Source organism: Amblyomma maculatum, chromosome 11, assembly GCF_055883805.1.
Source record: "Amblyomma maculatum isolate TAMU_Amacu chromosome 11, ASM5588380v1, whole genome shotgun sequence".
NCBI classification, from domain to species: domain Eukaryota; kingdom Metazoa; phylum Arthropoda; class Arachnida; order Ixodida; family Ixodidae; genus Amblyomma; species Amblyomma maculatum.
The window spans coordinates 141,653,352-141,675,435 of record NC_139354.1 but is presented as its reverse complement, the minus strand read 5'-3'; the positions used below and the strand labels follow the sequence as shown (position 1 = coordinate 141,675,435).

Genomic DNA, 22,084 nt, shown 5'->3' with positions numbered 1-22,084 from the left:
ACGCAATGCAAACTGCGCAGCAACGATGACATAACAAGCATATCACCATGGAAGCAGGACTATAGATCAGCTTCATTGAGTTTTAAAGTGTGCGTTTTGACCACTTAGTTATTATTTCAAAATTTAATTACTCATCGTGCTGGCAAAGCGGCTTACTCGGTAGCAACAATCCTACACGCCTGGTGCCTGTCCTGTCTTTTTGTCTTGTTTAATGAATCTGCTTCGGATAAATCGTAAACTTTTCATACTATATTTGTGCTCCGAAAATTCTTGTAATAAATATATCAGCAGTAGTCGTTCTTGCAGCTAATCTAGGAAGATGATAATTTAACCATGATATTGGCACGTAAAACGAAGACCTGCTATTCACTTTTTTTTTCTCATCTTGTAAATGTTCCAGTTTTCACTGAATTCGTCAATAAGTATATGCTTCTTTTTATGACTAACCTCACAAAATTTTCATTCTGAACACTTATTCTCAAAATGAGCTGTTCATACTTGTGTTACTGTAGGCGTATTGCTTTCGGAACAAAACTGCGTCAGCTCTTCACCTATACATAAACAACACGTGAAAATCAATATTTGTGCGCATGTGTATCACATAAATACATTAGTTTTCAATTGAGATTCTTCTCTCAACCCTGAGTATACAGGCTCTACACTGAGTAAAAATAAAAACATACAAAATTTTGTGTAGCAGCATGGAGCCCATTCGATATTCTCATTTGCAATATTCTCTGTATTACCTTTCATTGATTCCTGTCAGTTGTAAAAGAATAGTCATAGATATTATTTTGAGGGCACATGTAAACGCTAGCCACGTCATCTAACAACACAAGAAGCCCGAAGTTTGTTAGAAAGCTGCCTTCTTTCTCTACCTGTAGACTACATCAACCCGAGGCAAACAAACACAAAACAACACTATTGGTTGGTTGGGATTCTGTGTTCTTGAATTCGCATTGACACATTGTAGCTAAGTGAGCATCCTCAAAACGACCTTTCCTTGAAGCTAGAAAGCAGCGATATTTAGCTTGATATGCATATGTTAATAGCTTAGTGTATACCAGTGAAGTAACATTGTTATTCCGCTTAGCAGATTGTTGAGGAGGTTGTGGGAGAAGAGGGCAGAGGAGCGTGAAGACTGATCTTGAGTATGATCCGCTTAATATTAGTTTTAAAACAACGAGCTTTCACCTGCATATAATTGTTCCAAAGCTATATTTGGTGAAGGTTCTGGCTGAGGTGTATTAGATTGGCCACTACCTCCTCACAGCTGCCATATAGCACGTTTGCCTCTTTTATCGACAACAAACCTTTTTCCAATGGCTCCGACTCAGCGACGGACACCCAGGAGCAGAAAGGTAAAGAAGAGAGCTCACCCCATCAGCGAGAGCCGCGTGCATTCCTCTGCAATCCCGAAAACGATGCTGAAACATGGGTCAGACGCTATAAAGTTGCAACAAGCGGAACAAGTGCAACCCTACCGTCCGCCTACCCAACATTTTCTTCCTTGGTGGCATGGCTCTGTCTTGCTTTGGCAACTACGAGGTGACATTAATGACCTACGCCTTGTTTGTTGAAGAAGACATGAAATCCATCGGAGATACTTTTGCGAAAAACGAACGTCCTGAACACCAATATTCCCAGGGCCCAGCCAACCGGTGAGATATACTGACGATACATAGAGGATGTATTAAAACGCTCCAGAATCGTCAACTTGCAGATTTTTCACTGAGTGGGGACTACCCAAAACAAGTGCGTGAACGACGTAAGCACTTATGGGAGTATGCCAAAAGCATAAAAGATAAGAAATAACATACTGTGAAGCTTATTGACGATAAACTATTCATTGACAAAAAACAGTACGTGTGGGACAACGAGATGCAGGAGGTTGTCAGGGTGAAACGGCAATGACAGGTTTGTAAAACGGGAAAGCAGCGCAGTCTTCTTATACTCGTCATTAACTGCAGGAGTGTGAAAAATAAGTGCTAGGAACTAGCTGCCTTAAGCGGTACCGTTAGCGCTGATATCATTATCGGTACAGAATCCTGGCTTGAAGATACGATAGCCGATAGTGAAGTGGTTCGTAGTTCTTTCATGTATATCGGAAAAATAGAACAAAATCGGTGGGGGTGTCTTTATTCTTGTCTCAGTTGCTTTTGTGAGCTGCGAACTTAAAGTTAGCAAATGCACAATTGAATCAGTGTGGTGTCGGGTTACTCAGAATGACAGTTCAAGCTTTGTTTTTGGTGCATTTTACTGCCCCCCTGCTACAGAACCAGGCGTTATGCATGAACTGTGGGGAATCGCATATGGTTTTTCTGCAGACTGCGTGCTTCTTGGAGGTGATTTCAACTTGCCCGATGTAACGTGGTGTAATGGAATCTGTTTCCAGAATTCTGGTATAGGGGCACATTATGAGCTCCAAAAATTTATGCGATACGCTTGGTTATGTGCAATACGTATCTGAACCTACTCGTGATGGAAATATTCTTGACCTGTTGTTTTCCAACACTCCTGGTGTACTATCTGATGTGCGTGTTACTCCGGGCATTAGTGGCCATTATGTAATTGCCGCACAACTGACCATAGCTATCAATAAAACAAAAATACGTGAGTCGAGGAAGGTATACTTTTACGACAAAGCAGACTATACGACAATATCAGAGAAACTACAAGACCAATTTTTGTCTTTTGAATGCATGGCAGAAGATGCAAGCGTTGACGATATTTGGAGCTTGCTTAAAGTCAGAATTAACAGCCTTACTGATACATGTACTCCGAGCATTGAAAGTAGTAAACTTGAAAAAAGGCTGAGGACATCTTATGAAGCTCATTCGTAAACGACAGAGGACGTATTCACAATATTGCAGAACCACATCAGAGCATCTTTTTCATAAACTAAAGAACCTAACGACACTTTTTAAGTCAAAGATGAAAGAAACGCGGAAGAAATACTTTGAGCGGTTGGTTTCTGGATTTCGGTGCAACAATAGAAAAGTTTTTTATAAATTTATGAAGCACTGCAGTAATGATATGCACAGTCCTCCGCACATAGTTCATGATGGCTTGATCGTAAGAGAAGACTGCGAAAAAGCTACGATATTTAATAATTTCTTAAAATCCGTTTTCCGCTCTCCGAAAGCAGCTCAGACTCAACCACGTAGAAATGATTACCTACCCATGCCTCCTTTTGTTCTCTCACACGATGGAATACTTCAGCTTCTAAATAATATAGACGAGTTCAAGGCTATAGGTCCAGACGGGATATCGCCAAGAGTTCTAAAGCATTGTTCTGTAGCAGTATTTTAGTATCTTTATGTAATTTATGACACATCTCTTGCGCAGGCCAAGCTTCCTGATCAATGGAAAGTAGCTAATGTAGTGCCAGTGTTTAAAGGTTGGACAAAATCTGATATGTCCAACTATCGACCAATTTCCCTCACACCGATATGTTGCAAAATCTTTGAACACGTATTATAGTCGGCATTAATGCAGCACCTCTCTTCCATTGAGTTTTTAAACCCTCGCCAGCATAGATTTAGAAAAGGTTTTTCAGGCACTACTCATCTGATAGAATTTTACCACGATATAGAGTCACTGATTGATGGGAAGGGGCAGCTGGACTGTTTGTTTTTAGGTTTTCAGAAGGCCTTCGATACAGTCTCCCACTAAGGTCCTAATACAAAAACTAGAAAATCTTAACCTTGATGACACTGTTACTGCATGGATCTCAAATTATTTAACTTCACGGAAACAGAAGGTATTGTTAAATACCGGTTCTAGTTTGGTCTGTTACATCTGGTGTCCCCCAGGATCTGTTCTGGGTCCGCTGCTTTTTCTTGTTTTTATAAATGATATCTAAAATGGAATAATCTCTAACATGCTACTGTATGCGGATGACTGTGTTTTGTATTCTGTTGTGACAAATGAAATGGGGTGCACACAGCTCCAGGACGATATTTTCCGAATAGAACAATGCTGTCGGGAAAATTCTCTGTTCTTGAACAGCAAGAAGTGTGTTCATGTTAGTTTCACAAAGAAACGCAACAAACTTTTAATTACATATTTCTTGGATAATCAAATAAGAAAAAATGAAGCGAGTTACAAATATCTGGGAGTCACGTTTTCTGAAGATGGGACGTGGGCTTCGCATATACATAATACAGCCAGTAAGGCGGAAAGGGCTCTAAGCTTTTGGCAAAGGAATTTAAAGAATGTGTCTGTCGAAGTAAAGCAGGCTGCGTATCAGACTTATGTGCGGCCGATATTAGAGTATGCCTGTCCTGTGTGGGACCCGTTCCATCGTGTGCATGTTGACGCCATTGAGCGTATACAATCTGTTGCTGCTCGGTTTGTTATGGGGAAGTATGATCGATTTCTCAGCGCTACCAATATAAAACGTGAACTGTGCTGGTGCCCTTTAAATGAACGGCGAAAAATTTTGCGACTTAAATTGTTCTTCAGCATTTTTCACAATCAAACCGGAATCACTGTTTCAAATTATTTACACCAACCACATTATGTTTCTTCTCGATATGGCCATAAATTGAAGCTTCGAGCATACCAATGCCGTACTGATTTCTTTAAGTGTTCATTTTTTCCACGTACCATAAATGATTGGAACGCATTGCCAGAGGATGTAGTTTGCCGCAAAACTGTGGATATATTTTATGATGTTTTGTGCCCCCCGCTGTAATGCCCTTGTGGCGCTCCGAGTATTGTATGAATAAAGAATAAAAAAATGATAAAGGACATGGTAGGGCACTTTGCCAACGCGGAGCACACAATAACGACCAGTGTCCGATCGCAGCATAACTCCGCCGCCGCAGCGACAAGGCCGTCACTATACCCACGACGCCGCTTCATTCCTCCACCGCTTAAAAACTAGATGGTGAGACCAATGAAGGCAAGCTGACCGGAACGTCAATTTCGGGAGAACTTCTGCCTATCAACTTGCCAAACAATAATGTGTCAGTGTGTGTAGACAGCGCTACAATGTAGTTCAAACTGTTGGCGCTGTGCCAGTTATGAGTCAGCTCTTTCAAGAACCGCCTTCGACAGAAAGTTATTTTTGCGTGAGACAGGAACGGTATGTTTCGTAGAACTTGGGGTAAACCTAAGTTCTGGTTGGCCTATGCTCAGCGCAAGTTGCTTAGTGACTAGGGCTAGAGCGCTAGCGAACAGAATTAATTTGACTTAGACGTGCCGCACAACACGTGGCTTATAATGTTCAGTTTTTGCGCACGTGTGGTGCAGCACTACATTTCAATGCCGGTGAGACTTCTCTGAATCTGATCGTTATTTCTGCACTAGTGGATAGCATAACCAAGCATCATGTAGGGATTCTCGCGTGCTGTCTTTGATAACGGCACCATTTGGGCTTTTGAAATCGTCTGAACATTTTGTCGGCAAACACTCAAGCGTCGTTAAATCACAGCTCGCGAGCGTGGGCTAAAAATATTTCCGTGCCAAGGGCCGTCGTGAAAGCAGAAAATTTTCGCGAACACATCTTTACTGCGAACGTGTCAGAAAAACCTGCTCGTCTTCTTTCTGGTTTAGTACTCACGAAATTTGAGAATCATGTGATCTCCAGTTTTGAAACTATATCTGAGTGCAGAGCCCGATCAGATATCTGTATAATATGCTCAGCATGAACGCATGGTCTACAAATTACACTCGTCTAGTGGACGCGATACGCTGCAAATATGTTGGCGATTCATGCCCGAACGTTCCAATTGCCTCCAATGGTCATGGTAGCCATTTAAGAGCGTCTAGACAACAACCTAATGTTAACACAGGAAACGAACCACTATTCGTCCCAAACATTGCAGAGCCTCCAAGTCAGAGCGCAAATCAATTCAATAACGGGTGGAGGAAATGCTGAAGAAATAATCTATACGAGAATCTTTCAAGCTATGATGCGGACCTGCTATTCTAACCGAAAATAAAAAGAAGATATGCGGTGATTCTGAGCTGACAACAGTCGTTTAAATGTATTAACAACGAAGGATGTATACCTGCTGGATGGATGGATGGATGGATGGATGGATGGAATATAGGAGCGTCCCCTTTGAAACGGGGTGGTAGCAGTAGCTATCATGCTCAGTTTTCTCCATATATCTTAATTATTGATTTAGAATGGTTAACTAAACCATCATTCTATTTATTAAATTTTGCTCCTACATTACTAACATTATGTCACTTCTCTGCTTTTAAGCCACCAATCTTCCAGCCGTTTTTTGCTAGTCTCCACCGCCGGTTTATTCACCCGGCCACTGTTATCTCTAAACCCCAGAGCTTCAGGAAGAGTGATTTCGCCTGCATCAACTTCCGGATGGATACCATTGCATTCGAGTATAATATGGTCAATTGTTTCACTGGAGTTTTCACATACAGCACATGCGTCATCTTCATTGTTAAACTTCTTTTTGTAGCTGCGTGTTCTAAGGCACCCTGATCTACCTTCAAAAAGTAGGGCACTGCCTCTTGAGTTATCAAAGAAATCTTCCTTCCTGATCTGCATTTTCCACTTTCGGTATATTTCCACACTCTGTTTTTTTCCATCGAATTTATCCAATTTTTACCTTCTGTGTTTTTCACCTGTTGCTTAATGCTCTTTATTTCTCAGTCCTTTTTACTAGCATACTTACTAGTTAGTTTCCTAGTTCTTTTCCTCCATTGTGAGTCAACGCTTTTTAGGTACAGGTATTTAAATACCTTAGCTGCCCATCTGTTACTGTCCAATTTCAGCAGGCGTTCCTCATATAATATTTTACTCTGAGCTTCCCGTACTTCGAAAGATGCCCAGCCCTGCTGCACCGCATTGACAACGCACTCTATTGTCTGCATGGAGCATCATATTTCTCATCCGTTGATGTGCGACTGGTTGTCGAAAAATTCCGCTGCATTCATCAGACCTTGAGAAGGCTTTTTTTTTTAACACCACATGGTTTGTACACATTCTTTAGATGCCCTTTGGATTATCAAATGAAAGAGCAGCGTTTCAGCGTGGTTTGAAATTGTAAATTTGCATGTGTTTCCAGTATGAGCTCATCGTTTTCGGCAGCACATTCCAAGAGCACAATAACAGGCTCTATATTGTTCTTGAATGTGTCGGAAAAGCGTGACTCATTTTAAATTCAAATTGCCATTTTCGAGACCGGCAGACTTCTTTACCCAAGAAAATGGCGGCTGGCTATGTCCCTCAGAGGATTGCTGCAGTAACAGATTTTGAAGCTCCACGCGCCCTGAAAAGGCTTCTGAGCATCCTGCGACTATTTTTATAATTGTCGCTTCACTGCTGGCTTTGAGCAGACTGCGCACCCATCACTTCTCCTGTGCATAACGATTCGCAGTTTGTATAGAGCCCCGAGTGCTGTCAGTCCCGGGGCGGTGCATGTCAAGCTGCATAGTCAAGTGAAATGTTATATATATATATATATATATATATATATATATATATATATATATATATATATATATATATATATATATATATATATATATATATATAGACATGGATTCCTTATTACTAATGGGCCAGAGTTAAATTCAAACAGGATGTCACACAACTTTCCCCATTATCTATTTTATTCCAACAGTTTCGGAAGGTGGACCGTCCTTCTTCAAGGTAGAATTGAGAATCCTATTCTACCTTGAAGAAGGACGGTCCACCGTCCGAAATTGCTGGAATAAAATAGATAATCGGGAAAGTTGTGTGACATCCTATTTATACATACATATATATATATATATATATATATACGACCTTGCCGTCAGGTCCAGACGGCAAGGTCGTGAAGGCAAGGCAAGGTATGCCGTGTTGCGTTTAATCTGATGGAGAAAACACAAGTGCGCGCCGGAGCCGGCGCCGCCGGACGATGATGATGGTATATACAAGAGGAAGAAGAAGATAATGGTATGTACAAATGAAAGAAGATTCGTGGAGGGCTCACACAATCTGCCAGGAGGGTCGGAAGCGGCCAGCTGGCCGCTCCTAACCAACCGATGTACCGCTGCACACAAACGGCTTCAAGCGAGATACATGAACAATTTCAGTTCCACGGTGGCGTCGGTCAGCTGGCGGATCAACAGGTTTGACTTGGTAGTTTACTGTGGAAGTTTGGTTGATTACCTTGTAGGGACCAAGATAGCGGCGCTGAAATTTATCACTAAGGCCAGGGGTGCGCAGTGATGTATAGAGCAGTACTTCGTCACCAGGACGAAAAGAGACCACGCGATGCTTCGAATCGTAGCGACTCTTGCGGTCTTACTGGCACGCTTCTGTGTTGAGGCGGGCAAGATGACGGCATCTAGCCACACGGGATAAGAACTGGACTGGTATTGATGAGGAGTAGTCGGGCGTAGAGAAGAGGGAAGTGTCGAGGATTGTAGTGGGAGGAGGGCCGAAAACGGGGAAAAATGGGGAGTAACCGGTAGTCCGCTGTACTGCAGTTTTATAGGCGAATGTGACGAATGGTAGAACAGTATCCCAATTTCGATGATCCGGTGTGATGTACATGGATATCATATCCGATAGGGTGCGGTGAAATCGCTCAGTCAGACCGTTAGTCTGGGTATGGTAGCTTGAGGTTGTCTTATGGAGGGTGGATGACGCACGAAGAACTTCGGATACGACTGTCGATAAGAAGGCCATCCCGCGGTCACTTAGAAGCACCCGAGGAGTGCCATGACGCAATACAATTGACCACAAAAAGAAATTAGCTACCTCTTCAGCGGAACCAGCCGGTACAGGGGCCGTCTTAGCATAGCGTGTAAGGTGGTCGACAGCTGTTATAATCGAATGGTTACCCCCATTGGAGAGAGGTAGGGGGCCATATAAGTCGATGCCGACTACGTCGAATGGTGTGGCGGGACAGGGAAGGGGCTGTAGGAGACCAGCGAGGGAAGAAGTCGGCCGCTTGCGACGTTGGCACAGGTGGCAGGACGCAACGTATTTAGCTACGGTGGTACACAGGCCAGGCGAAAAGAATCGCCTTTTCACGCGGTCATATGTTTTGTTAAAACCAAGATGACCTGCAGTAGCATCATCGTGGAAAGCCGCTAGTATACGTGGGCGAAGCACACTCCGTACGACTGGGAGCCAGCGAGTTCCATCAGAATAATACACGTAGCGGCGTAATATGCCATCTTCAAGCTTGAAATTGCGAAGCTGTCGGCGAAGCCTAGCGTTGGGTGGGCTCGACGCGTCGATAGGCGGTCGATGATGGGCCGACTGTAGGCATCAGCTAACTGCTGTGAGAGGAGAGAGTGCTTGTTCTCAGAGCCGTCAAAAGAAACTGCAGTGATATGCGTCGGTGGAAGCGATGATCGGCTGTGGTCAGAGGTGGAAATGCATTGTGAAGAATAACAGCAGGCTGATTCCGAAACCGGGCAGCGAAAAAGATCGTCGGCGTCTTGGTGTTGGCGACCCGATTTATAAACGACGTCGAAATGGTATTCTTGCAGGCGTAAAATCCAACGGCCAAGTCTGCGTGTCACACGTGGTGGAGGTGAAATTCGATCCCCTTGCTGCCTTGTGCCCTGCCCCTCGCTGGAGCTACGTCGCCGTTTAACAACTACCATCGTCATGTCAACCGAGAGCAGTCCCGACCCGGCCGGACCCTCTACCTCGGCTACACCGCCGCCTCCGATGGTGCCCACACGACAACGCGACCCGCCGCTGTTCGCTGGTTGTCGCGACGAAGACGTCGATGACTGGCTTGACACTTATGAGCGCTGCAGTGCCGACAACCGGTGGGATGATGCTTTGAAATTTCTGAACGTATCTTTCTACCTTATGTAGGTCGCCAGAAATTGGTTTATTAACCGCGAGCCCCACACCACAAACTGGCCCACCTTCAAGCAGCAGTTCCGACAGTACTTCGCCGACCCGGCTGTTCGGACGGAGATCGCAAGGAACAAGCTCGCTACCCGCCGTCAAGGTCCCGATGAGTCCTATGCGTCATACATAGAGGCCGTGCTGGCACTCTGTCGGCGTATCAGTCCCACCATGCCGGAATCTGAACGAGTACACCATGTCTTGAAGGGAATCAATTCAATGGCTTACAACACCCTAGTTGCCCAGAATCCATCAAGTGTTGATTACATTATAACGACCTGCCAACGCCTCGACCAGCTACAGTCCTTCCGATTTCAGCCCGGCTTCAATACTGCCCCGACCTCTACTCACCTCGATCTACGAGCCATAATTCGAGCGATAATCCGCGGAGCTCCAAGCCCTCAGCCCTTTCTGCCGGCACGGGTGCGATCATTCGTCTCCTCCTTCCAACGACGCCGGCCTCCGCCAGATCAATAAAGAAGAGTTGGCCACTATCAACCACCGTGTCACACCTGACCCTCCTGCTCCTTATCCAGCACCTCCACCACTTGTGAAAGAAGGCTAGGTCCAGACGGCAAGGTCGTGAAGGCAAGGCAAGGTATGCCGTGTCAGCGTTTAATCTGAGGGAGAAAACCCAAGCGCGCGCCGGAGCCGGCGCCGCGGGACGATGATGATGGTATATACAAGAGGAAGAAGAAGATCATGGTATGTACAAATGAAAGAAGATCCGTGGAGGGCTCACAATATATATATATATATATATATATATATATATATATATATATATATATATATATATATATATATATATATATATATATATATATATATACACATATATATATATAATATATATAATATATGTATATATATATATGCTTGCGAAAAAGACGTTATTGGCTGCAGAGGAAATAAATAGCGAAGATGTATAATACTTATTATTATTAATATTATTCTGATTATTAATTATTATTAATTTATTATTCGTCAACGTTTCGAGCGGGGTCTGGTCTTTCTCAACCTCGGCGAAGAATAAATGAAGTGTTAATTATTTTCAATATTTATCATCATCACCCCTCCTACTTGATTTCTCGTGATCATCATCATCATCATCATCATCATCATCATCATCAGCCTGATTATATCCACTGTAGGGCGAAGGCCTCTCCCATATTTCTCCACTTAACCTGGTTCTGTGCTAGCTGCATCCACTTGACCCCTGCGAACTTCTTAATCTCAACCGCCCACCTAACTTTCGGCCGCCCCCTGCTACGCTTTCCTTCCCTTGGAATCCAGTTTGTTACCCTAAGCGACTATCGGTTATCCTCTCTTCGCACTACATGTCCTGCCCATGCTCATTTCTTCTTCTTAATTTACACTAGAATGTCGGTAACTTGAGTTATTTCTCTGACTCACTCTGCACGCTTCCTATCTATTAATGTTACCCCTACCATTTTTCATTCCATATCCCTCTGGGTTGTCCTCAACTTAAGTAGACCTCTCTTGGTTAGCCTCCAGGTTTCAGCCCCATAGGTGAGTACAGGCAAGATGCAACTGTTGTATACTTTCCTCTTTAGCGATACCGGTAAGCTGCTAGTCATAATCTGTGAGTACTTGCCAACTGCGCTCCATCCTAATCTTATTCTTCTTGTTCTTTCCTTTTCATGGTCCGGATCTGCGGTTACTACCTGTCCTAAGTAGACATATTCGCCTACTACTTCCAGTACTTCGCTACCTAATGTAAACTGCTGTTCCTTCCCGAGGCTGTTGAACATTACCTTAGTCTTCTGCATATTGATTTTCAAGCCTGTCTTTCTACTTTTCCTGTCTAGGTCATCAATCATTACTTGCAGTTCATCCCCCGAGTTGTTTAGCAAGGCAATGGCATCAGCAAATCGCAGATTACTGAGGTATTCTCCATCTACACTTATCTCTAACTGCTCCCATTCCAAGTCTCTGAATACTTCATCTAAGCAAGCTGTGAATAGTACTGGGGAGATTGTGTCTCCTTGCCTAACACCTTTCTCGATATTTATATATATATATATAACACACCAAAATAAAATCTTGGCCACGGTAAATAGTAGTGAAAAATGAAAACGTGTGAAACAATTTATTGACGTTTCGGCTATGGAACAGCCTTCGTCAGAATGTCGGCACTGAAATGGAAGTTACAGTATTTGTACAGATATCCGACGTACGGAAAAGTATAGACACATCGGGCACGTGACAACAGGGCAATATGTGGGTCACTGTAGGAGGTGATAGCGTTTTGGAGTATTGTCTATCATAAATGCTGCGGCAGCAGATAAATATACATACCTAGAAACATACATGTGCGAGATATTCAGTAGGCATAGCATCAGTTCAAAGATAACCATGTACAATTGCTAGACAGCAAAATTAATGAAGCGAGAAATTACACAATAAAGAAAACGCGGCTCAATGAACAGCATAAAGATTAGCACGCAATATCATCACTACGTCCTAAAAGAGAACGATATGCTCCACCCAAGCACAAAAAGAAAACGAAAGACACGCAAGCGCTGTAGATATGCGAATACAATGAACGAGATGCGGTACTAAAACAACATTGACTTGGGAACATATTTTGACGTTCAAGGTGCAGGGATCGAACTTAATTTTCCTGTGCTTTCATTTAAACCTGACGACACTGCTTTGAATTTATAGATAAGAAACGACTTTCTAATTTCGCGCTCATGATTGCTTTTAAAACCGGATTTGAGAATAGTGGCTGAAATCTGGTCAAATGAATGACCGGGTAGTTGAACATGCTTTGATAGAGGCAGGTGTGGAAGTGATTGAACATGGGCTGTGTGATTATTAAAGCGCAATCTAAACGGGATTTCAGTTTGTCCTACATATTGTTGGTTACATACGGTGCATTGCAGTAGGTAAATAACGTTTGAAGTATCGCAGGTGAAGTCGCCATGAATGTTAAAACGAAACTTTTACCCAGTGCTATGGACGCTCTGTGATGTGGTCAGGTGGGGACCCACTTTACACCTGTTCTTATTACAAGGATGGCAGGCTATGTGTTCCGGAGAATCTGTTTTCGATGATGTTAGTATATCTCGTAGGTTTCTCGATCTTCTGTAAACTGACCTGGGTGGCTCTACGAATATGTTCCTAAGACGATCACTTTGCATGAGAATGTTGTGATGCTTTTTAAAGATTGCCGAAAAGTTCGGAGCAGAAGCAGAATGAGTCAGGACAAGGTTAGTATGCAAGAGGGGACTTTTCGGCTTGTCTTTGGCAAGTAGAATTCTACGGCCTTGTTTATGTGCGCGCTTAATTGCGTCATCTATGAGCTGCAGGGGGTATTTTTGTTTAATGAGCGAGGTGCGAAGCGTGGCACAGTTATATTCGAAATCAGATTGCTTTGAGCAAATTCGTTTGAAACGAACTGCTTGACTGTAGGGGATACTGGTTTTCACGTGCTTGACATGGCTACTATGGAAGTGCAGATATTATTTACGGTCAGTCGGTTTTCGGTATACTGTTGTAGTTAAGCTGCCTTCCTGAAGCGAAATTGTGACGTCAAGAAAATTGATTGTATATCTAGAGTACGTGTGGGAAAATGATATAGAAGGGTGCAAGCTGTTGAAATCGGCTATGAGTGATAGAAGCTCGGCTTCGCCATGGGGACAGATAAGAAATATATCATCAATATAACGTTTGTAGTAAAAAGGTACTAAGGATCGGCTTTGCAAAAATTTGTTTTCCAGCAAGGCCATAAATATGTTTGCGTAATTAGGTCCTATTCTTGTACCCATTGAGGTACCACTGATCTGGATATAATGCTTTCCTTCCAACTCGAAATTATTAAGCTCTAATATAAGTTTGAGTAGGGTGGCCAATGTGTTTCTGTCGATTATCTTTTCAATGCAAGCTTCATTGTAGGCAGTCACAACGGCGCGTATACCATCTGCATGCGGGATGTTTGTGTAAAGTGAAGTGACGTCGAGCGTGGCAAGCAGAGAATCATGAGGAGTGGTAAGATCAATGATGTCAGACAAGAAGTTAGTAGTGTCCTTTATGTAAGACGAAAATGTGGGCGGAATGCTATTAATGAGCGCGTCGACGTAACGAGACAGATTCTCCGTAACCGTGCCGATACCCGAAACAATGGGCCGACCTGGAATGTTTTCTCTATGGATTTTTGGTAACAAATAAAATATACCGGCCACCGGGCTGAGTGGAACAATTGAGCGAAAGATGCTTTCTGTAATCTTGTTATCTTTGTGAAGCTCCTGTAATGCATTCTTCAGAATATACATATATCAGTATATATATATATATATATATATATATATATATTTATATATATATATATATTGTCACGCTAATGACGACGATGAAGGATGGTGATGGTGTGGCAGAAGAGGAAGAAGAAGCTTTAGTTTCTGGGCGCTAGTATGCTTCCTCTTGTTCCGCTACATCAGCACTGTAAATAAACACCCCTTCTTATTTCATCGTAACAACTTAGTGGAAGGTGCTCCGTACGATCACCTCGATCCCTACCTACAGCGCTGCAAGACCAACTGGAGCTTCGACGTAGTCGCCGCATCGCTGGACTGCCACCGCTCACGACCACTATGGACCACACCGACACAAACCATGCAAGCCGCGATGCTGCAAGCCAGGCTGGCGGCATGCCTGCCCACTCCAACCCAATTCCGTCCCAGCCTTACCGGGAACCACGACCTTTTGCCGGAGAAGAAGGTGAGGACGTTGAGAAGTGGCTACTTCCTTATCAACGAGTTAGTCGGTACAACCGGTGGGACCCTGTTACCATGCTAACAAACGTCGTTTTCTTTCTCACTCACACTGCTATGACCTGGTTTGAGAATAACGAGGATAACTTAATGACTTGGGAACGGTTCGCCACCGAGTTAAAACTGCGTTTTGGCGACTCTGTTGCCAGCAAAAAGCGGGCTGAGCAGACCCTTGCACAAAGAGCTCAATTGCCCAATGAAACTTGTACAACTTACACAGAAGAGATCCTCAAGTTATGCAAATGTGTCAATTCCAACATGCCCGAGGAAGACAGAGTCGGTCACATTTTGAAGGGTATCCCGGCGGACGTGTACAACTTCTTAATCGCTAAAGACAGCCTTGACACTGTCTCCGATGTCATTAGACACATCCGCGCGTTTCAAGCTTTTAAAACACGTCGTATTGCGCCGAAATTTGGGCGGCTGGCCAACGTGCCTACCGTGGCCAGTCTTGATGACCATGCCCAACTAGATCTTCCTTCAACTATCCGGCAAATCGTGCGCGAAGAACTTCTACGGATCAACACGCTTCCCCTGCATGAATCTGCTGAGGTTTCTGTCCAGAGGGCCTCTAGACGGCCGGCTTCACCACCACAAGCGATTCAAGTGCAGCATGAAATTGCAGCTTCTAATGACTATCCGCCAATGCATTTTGCCAACCCGACTGCGTCGATGCTTGAAGCCCCAAGGTATGACGTCACCTCAAGTGCACCTAGATCTTCTATTCGATCTACAAGGATTCCTGTGCAGTGTGAGCATTCAGCCAGACCTCCGATGCGCCCTGCTGCGCCTGGCTCGTATCCACAACAGCATTTTATACCTCCCCCACCGATATGCTACCGCTGCGGCGTCGAAGGTCGCATCGCCAGGTACTGCCGCAGTAGGTTCCCGCCACGCTATAACCGCCCGGTGCCTCCAGCAGTACCCAACAATCGGCAATACAGCCCCGTTTTCCAGCAATCCAATACTCCCCGTGGGTACTTCGGCAACATCCAGAACGGGAATCTCCGCGACCATTCCCCAGCATCTGAGCGAAGTGTTACTCCTCCACCCGCCTTCCGTGCACGTCGTTCTCCATCACCGCGGCGGTGCCCCATGTCGCCCCATCCGGAAAACTAACCAGCGCGACCGTTGGGGGTGAGGCCGCAGGATATGTGCTGTGTGCCAACATCCCTCCAACTGCCATGCTCAAAAACAAAATTCGTGTGTTCGTTGATGGTGTGTGCATTAGCTTTGGTAGATACGGGTGCGACTGTGTCTGTGATGAGTAATCAGTTTAGGCGCTTGTTGGGACGCAAAGAGATGTTTGAATATGACCGTGCTTCAACGTTTTGTGGTGTGAGTGGAGAGGCATTGCGACCACTGGGTGTGTGTAGTGCGCAAGTGTCTGTGGGTGGTGCAAGTTTTCAAGCCGAATTCGTAGTCTTACCCCACTCTACGCATGACATCATTTTAGGAATGGACTTCCTGAAGTTTTGTGACGCTACCGTGGACTGCCGAAGTCAAGAGGTTGCTGCACCCTGTGAAGACCCCGACAGCTCCGTTTGATCAAGTAGGCATTGACCTCGTAAGTCCGTTTCCGAAGTCCGTGGATGGAAATCGCTGGATTGTAATCTGCGTGGACTATCTCACACGCTACTGTGAAACCGCCGCTCTTCCATCTGCTACGGCGCATCAGGTGTCGCTTTTCTTGCTGCACTCAGTCATCTTACGACACGAGCCACCACGAATTGGCATCACTGATCGGGGCCGACAATTCACTGTTGATGTTGTTGAAGAGCTCATGCGTTTATGGGCCATAAATTTCCGACACTGGACGCCATACCATCCCCAGACAAGTGGCTTGACTGAGCGCGTCAACAGAACGCTTATCAACATGCTAGCCATGTATGCGGACGCAGGGCATAAGAACTGGGACACCATTCTGCCCTTCATCACATATGCGTTTAATACCGCCACGCATGAGACGACTGGGTACAGTCCATTTTTTCTGCTCTATGCCAGATCGCCACGCTACTCTTTGGATACTATCCTGCCCTTCACAAGCCGTGAAGACCCCTGCCTGGCTGAGACCCTCTGTCTCGCCGAACAAGCTCGGAGAATCGCCCGATTTTGGTCTGGTGCTTCACAAGAACGTTCTAAAGTGCGATACGATGCAAGCCACCAGCGGGTCACGTACTCTGTAGGTGATTTAGTCTGGTTATGGCGTCCAATTCGGCGCCTTGGCCTACATCAAAAACTCTTGGCCCACTATGACGGCCCATATGTGGTTGTCAAACGCATTAGTGATTTAACTTATGGAATAGCCCGCCTGACAGCATCGGGTTGCCGGTCTGCCAAAACCAAACTATGTCATGTTGCCCGCTTGAAGCCGTGTCAGCCTCGCACGACTCACGAACACGCCCAGAGGGCTTCGTCTGAGTAAGGGGGAACTGTCACGCTAATGATGACGATGAAGGATGGTGATGGTGTGGCAGAAGAGGAAGAAGAAGCGTTGGTTTCTGGGAGATAGTAGGCTTCATCTTGTTGCGCTACATCAGCACTGTAAATAAACACCCCTTCTTATTTCATCGTAACAGTATATATATATATATATATATATATATATATATATATATATTGTTACGGACGACAAGGAAGAAGAAGCGGGCAGTGGCGCGGGAAGAAGCGCTCGCGCTAGGCCCGCGAACATTCATTAAACGTCATCTACCATCGTCATCGGTTATGTTCTGTCTCATGTCTTCATCGGCTTGCCGCTTCGTAACATTTGGTTGGAGGTGCGGCGTACGACATCCCCATCCTCGCCTTGGAGCATCGAGGCCATCTTCAAGCCGGGACCATCACCGAGGGCCCAGGGACATCGCCGAGCAGCTTCGCCCCAGCCCTTCAAGCCCAGACCTGAACAACTACCACCGCCCAGCCCCAGCCCGGACCTGAAGACAAGGAGAACAGACATACCAATCAGAACCGAGACGAAGGACCCGAATGACCCGAAGGAACCGATGGACACGAACACGCAACCCCCGCCCAAGCTGCCCGACGTGACCTCGAGCCATCGGTCCCATGGACTCTGGGGACGGATGGTTGACAGCTCCAAGGGAGGCGGATCACCCACGCATCAGACATCGTACCTGCAAGCCGTTCTATTCTTCCTTCTTCCTCTTCTTCTTCAAGCATCCAGACACACCCATCATCATGCCATAAAATCATTAACATTGCTAAACTTCCTCGTCCACGATCGGGACTATCGCTCGGTGGCCCCGGCTCATGTTACGGACGACAAGGAAGAAGAAGCGGGCAGTGGCGCGGGAAGGAGCGCTCGCGCTAGGCCCTCGAACATTCATTAAACGTCATCTACCATCGTCATCGGTCATGTTCTGTCTCCTGTCTTCATCGGCTTGCCGCTTCGTAACAATATATATATATATATATATATATATATATATATATATATATATATATATATATATCTTGTTGTTTTGGGCAAACTCGGGCAATAAGCGAAAATTTCTGCATGCAGGAGCCCGAGCCCTTCTGCAGGGCAAGCAGAAAGGAGGGCAAGCTTACAAATTAAAAATGAAATTTTAATACAAGAAGAAACACAGAGCTATCCACAAAAATGGTTCTCACACCTTCAATATTACGTTAAACACGCAATGTCATATTTTAGGTCAATGAATAGAGAAACTGAGAACACTATATTAAAAAATCATAATAAAAATATAGTAAGTAGGGCAGAGCGTTTTATTGCCACGCTAGCCGTACGTTAACAAAACTTCAGCGCAAGTGCAATGTCCGTACATCTATACCGACTCCTTAGCTGCCATAAAAGAACTGAAAAGAGTGACAATGACACTACGTGTAACGCAGGATATCCATGCACTTAACAAAGAAACAAATATACGCATCCAGATGCACTGAACACAAGGTAATGCTCAGAACTCTGGGCAAAGAAAAGTTGAAAACCTCACACATCAAAATTCAAACACTAATACACCACCAACCAAGCTACCTTTTGATTCCCGTTCTGTAGTCCACATCCTAGCATCCTCGCTGCATAAAAGTACACGTGCCCTCATCGCGCCGTGCACTTACCCCCTCCCTTATAACCTAACTAGACTGGAGGAGGTGTCCCTTAGGCCCGTATTCACAAACGCACCTCGACTCGACGCTCCACCTCCACTCCTTGGAGCGGAGAATACAGCCGCTACTCCACTCCAGGGCCGATTCGGATTCATGAACGCCCCTCGGCGTTTCCTCCGACAAGTTCTCCTCGAGAATACCTCCTCCACTCGGAGCAGCGCAAGCGGCATATGGGGACGAGATTAAAATGACCGTTTGGCCCGAAAACTGCGCGCTGAACTGTGTAACATGCTCAGTTTTTCATGTCAAGTCTTCTAAACAACTTTTGCAAGCGACCTCGACGTTAACAGCATAGTGTAACTTGTTTTGTGGGCTGGATATAAAGGACGGCTATGAAAAACGGCTGAAAATGTTTTTGCATCTTGCAACAGTCGCTGCTGGTGACGTAGGCTTCGAGAAATAAAGAAAAAAAAGGTGTGTGAATACTTCGGTTTATTTTTTGGATGTGAGATCTACGCTCGGCTTTTACCGCTCTGCCTTTTTATTGCCAGGTTTTGAGAGACTTTTTTTTTATTACCAGGCTTTGACCGACATTTTTTATTGCCGGGCTTTGGCAGACGTCAAAATATATTGCAGGGAAAAAAAGTATAAGCCGCGAACTCATACGGGCATGGCTCTGGTCTGCTCGGAGGCGAGCTAAACTGGTCTGCGTGCTGCTTCGCAGCGCATTGCAGCTCATTCACACTGAATTCGACTCTCCAGAAGAAAATGCCGCGTGCAGTTTCGAAACAAGTAGGGAGTCGTAATTGAAATCGTGATTGAAAAGCCAAGCTCTTCGTCGGCCGCGAATATTTCTCCGTAGTACCAGCACACTAACGCGCTCCCTCGACAGCGCCGGGCGTCAGAAGACGTACTACATGCCCTCGGGCGACAGGCAAGCCATTGATGCGCGGGGTGCAGCGCAGATGTCCGCACAGTCCCATCGCGCCTCCGGTGCTCGCCAGCTTTTGCATACAACCCGTTGTCCCTCCCAAGTTCGGCGCCGTCTCAAGAAGCGCGCAGGGCGAGCCACGGAGAGTGCGCCGCCGCCGCTCGGCTCCGGCCGCGGGCGAGCTCATCATTTACGGTCAAATCGCTCCTCAACTGTGCACTCGGTGGGCTCCGAAAAGGTGATCCATTTATCCAGTGACGACTTGAAATGTGCCCGCGCCACACACGCGCAATGCGATTATGCGACAACACAAACGTCGGTGGCTGGTCACGGTTATCCATGTTCGGCGTGAGCCGCAGGGACGGCCGGAGACTAGCCATGAACACATTCGTAAAGCGATAGCATGCCAGAAATCCCGGGTCACTGTCACTCTCAGCTGATCCTTTAGAGACAGGTTCGGTGCATCCTTGTCGTGCCTTCTTTCGTGAAACGCTTGGTATACCGATAGAACGAATTCCACACAGCGAGCGAGCGATGCGATGTCGGCCATGTTTACAAGCGGAGTGGCGGTCGAGGAGCGGCCAAGGTAGCGTCGTCACAGACTCGAAATTCTCGAAAAAACTCAAGTTTTTCTCCGCCGCTGGATGAAGACGGTTTGGAAGGATGTTTAGCGTCATTCGTGCCGACGTTTATTAGTATTTATTTCAATACATATTGTTTATTCACTGTATACGGTAAAGTGTGCATATATTATGGCGACGTTTAGGCGAGAATAGCGTGAAGTCCTCCAATTGAAGCTTCTTAAAGAATAGGCAGAAGGAAGACAATATTCAGCACCACATGCTATGAAAGATGGTTTCTGTTTCAATAACACCAATACGATGGTGCTTCCCTGAATTCGGTTATCCCGAAAAATGTCTGCTCGGAAGGTTGGATACTATGCACGATAACATTTCACCAGGACATCTACAGCTCTCTTACGCTAACCCAATTGAAGAGTGTTTCGATCTCCCGCAAGTATGAGACCACTAAGCACGAAATCGCAACATGTAAGCAGTGCCAGCGACTGAGGCACGCACCACTACGCCGGCCAATCCTTTGCAGCCTCTCATGGCACCAACAGCACTTTTTGAAAAGATTTCAGTTGATCTGCTTGGCTCTTTTTTTAAAGTCATCAGAGGTATGCAGCGTAGTAATTTACTAAGGAGTTCGAGGAAGAGGAGGGAGGAGCGCGAAAACAGCTAGGTAATGAACCGTTTGAGACCAGCTTTCATCCCTCGAGCTTTACCGTGTATCAAAAACAATTACTACGCTTCATTAATAATACCAGAGAGAAATTGTGACTAGAACTGTCTAATTATATCACGCATTAATCACTAACACTGTTCAAGCGGCAATTCATTGTAACTGCATTTCTAACAGCGGCACCTCACTGTGAACAGGGCATGCATTTAAGACATATTTGAGTCCAGTGTGCTCATTTCACCAATGTTTCCTGATAATGTACTGCTCAGATGTTCAAGAAAGATACTTATTTTTCTCCCCGAACTGTTATCATCCTTGGTAGCCAAATAGTTACGAGGTTTCAAAAATGTTCATCAGGAGATTGTTTAACGTCAGCAACAGGAGGTAATGATGTGCTAATTAAAACCACAGTGCATGAATATTTGACAATCGTGTCTCACTAAGCATATCTGATATGAAAGAATAATAGGGCGCAAAAATATTGCCCTGCAGTAAATAGAGCAAGAGAAAAATAAGCTACAGCTTTTCGACGCACGAAAATTTTTGAGGTCATATAACCGCTTTACCTTTCGCCGGTGCCATCAGAAAGAAAAGCAAGCAGTTGATCAGCATTGTAGGTAGAAACGCGTACGACAGCAGCGGCCACTCGGTAACGAGTCCTGTAGATAGACTGGAACTATTGCCCTTAGGACTAAAGTGATGCGCTATGATTTATACCCCACGCTTAGAGTCTTAAAAGGTCTGCGACTGCTTTTTACTTTCATGTGAATCCTATAATTTATTGTCGAGATTATGACAAACGCAGAGAGAGTTGCCAAGTGTGTAAAAAATATAAATTCGGACCTTTTGGTTCGCAACTAAATAACACGGTCGAAATCCTAAAAGCACATGCGGTCTTGCTAATGTTTTCTCACACGTCAGTTGAAGTTCATTGTTGGCGACTATGTACAAACGCAGGTAAGCTCTCCCTAGCGCACACTCGAAAAACACTGGTCACGATAACCTCTTTAGGTCGGTTAGCGTTCACCGCGTTGCTTCCAGTGACTTCGACCCTGTTGAGTCAGACTACAAGCCACTACAGCATTGTTACAGTCTGTTCTTTTGCCATGAAGAGGTATAGATACTTCACTTCACGGTAGGATATTTGGCGGCATTTTTGGATGACTAGCTTTATGTGTCTTC

At 45.1% G+C, this 22,084-nt stretch overlaps 1 protein-coding gene and 1 pseudogene across 1 annotated transcript in view; both read right to left on the bottom strand.

Annotated features, from left to right (window-relative positions):
* Window positions 1-21,580, bottom strand: part of LOC146175095 (venom metalloproteinase BumaMPs1-like) — a 192,608-nt gene extending 171,028 nt beyond the window's left edge. The window contains exon 1 of the mRNA XM_084584531.1: window positions 21,469-21,580. Coding sequence (XP_084440657.1) covers window positions 21,469-21,514 — 46 coding nt within the window. The 5' untranslated portion in view covers window positions 21,515-21,580. The remainder of the gene's footprint in view (window positions 1-21,468) is intronic.
* On the bottom strand, window positions 12,463-13,641 carry LOC146175096 (uncharacterized; annotated as a pseudogene).
* Window positions 21,581-22,084: the final 504 nt, after the last annotated feature.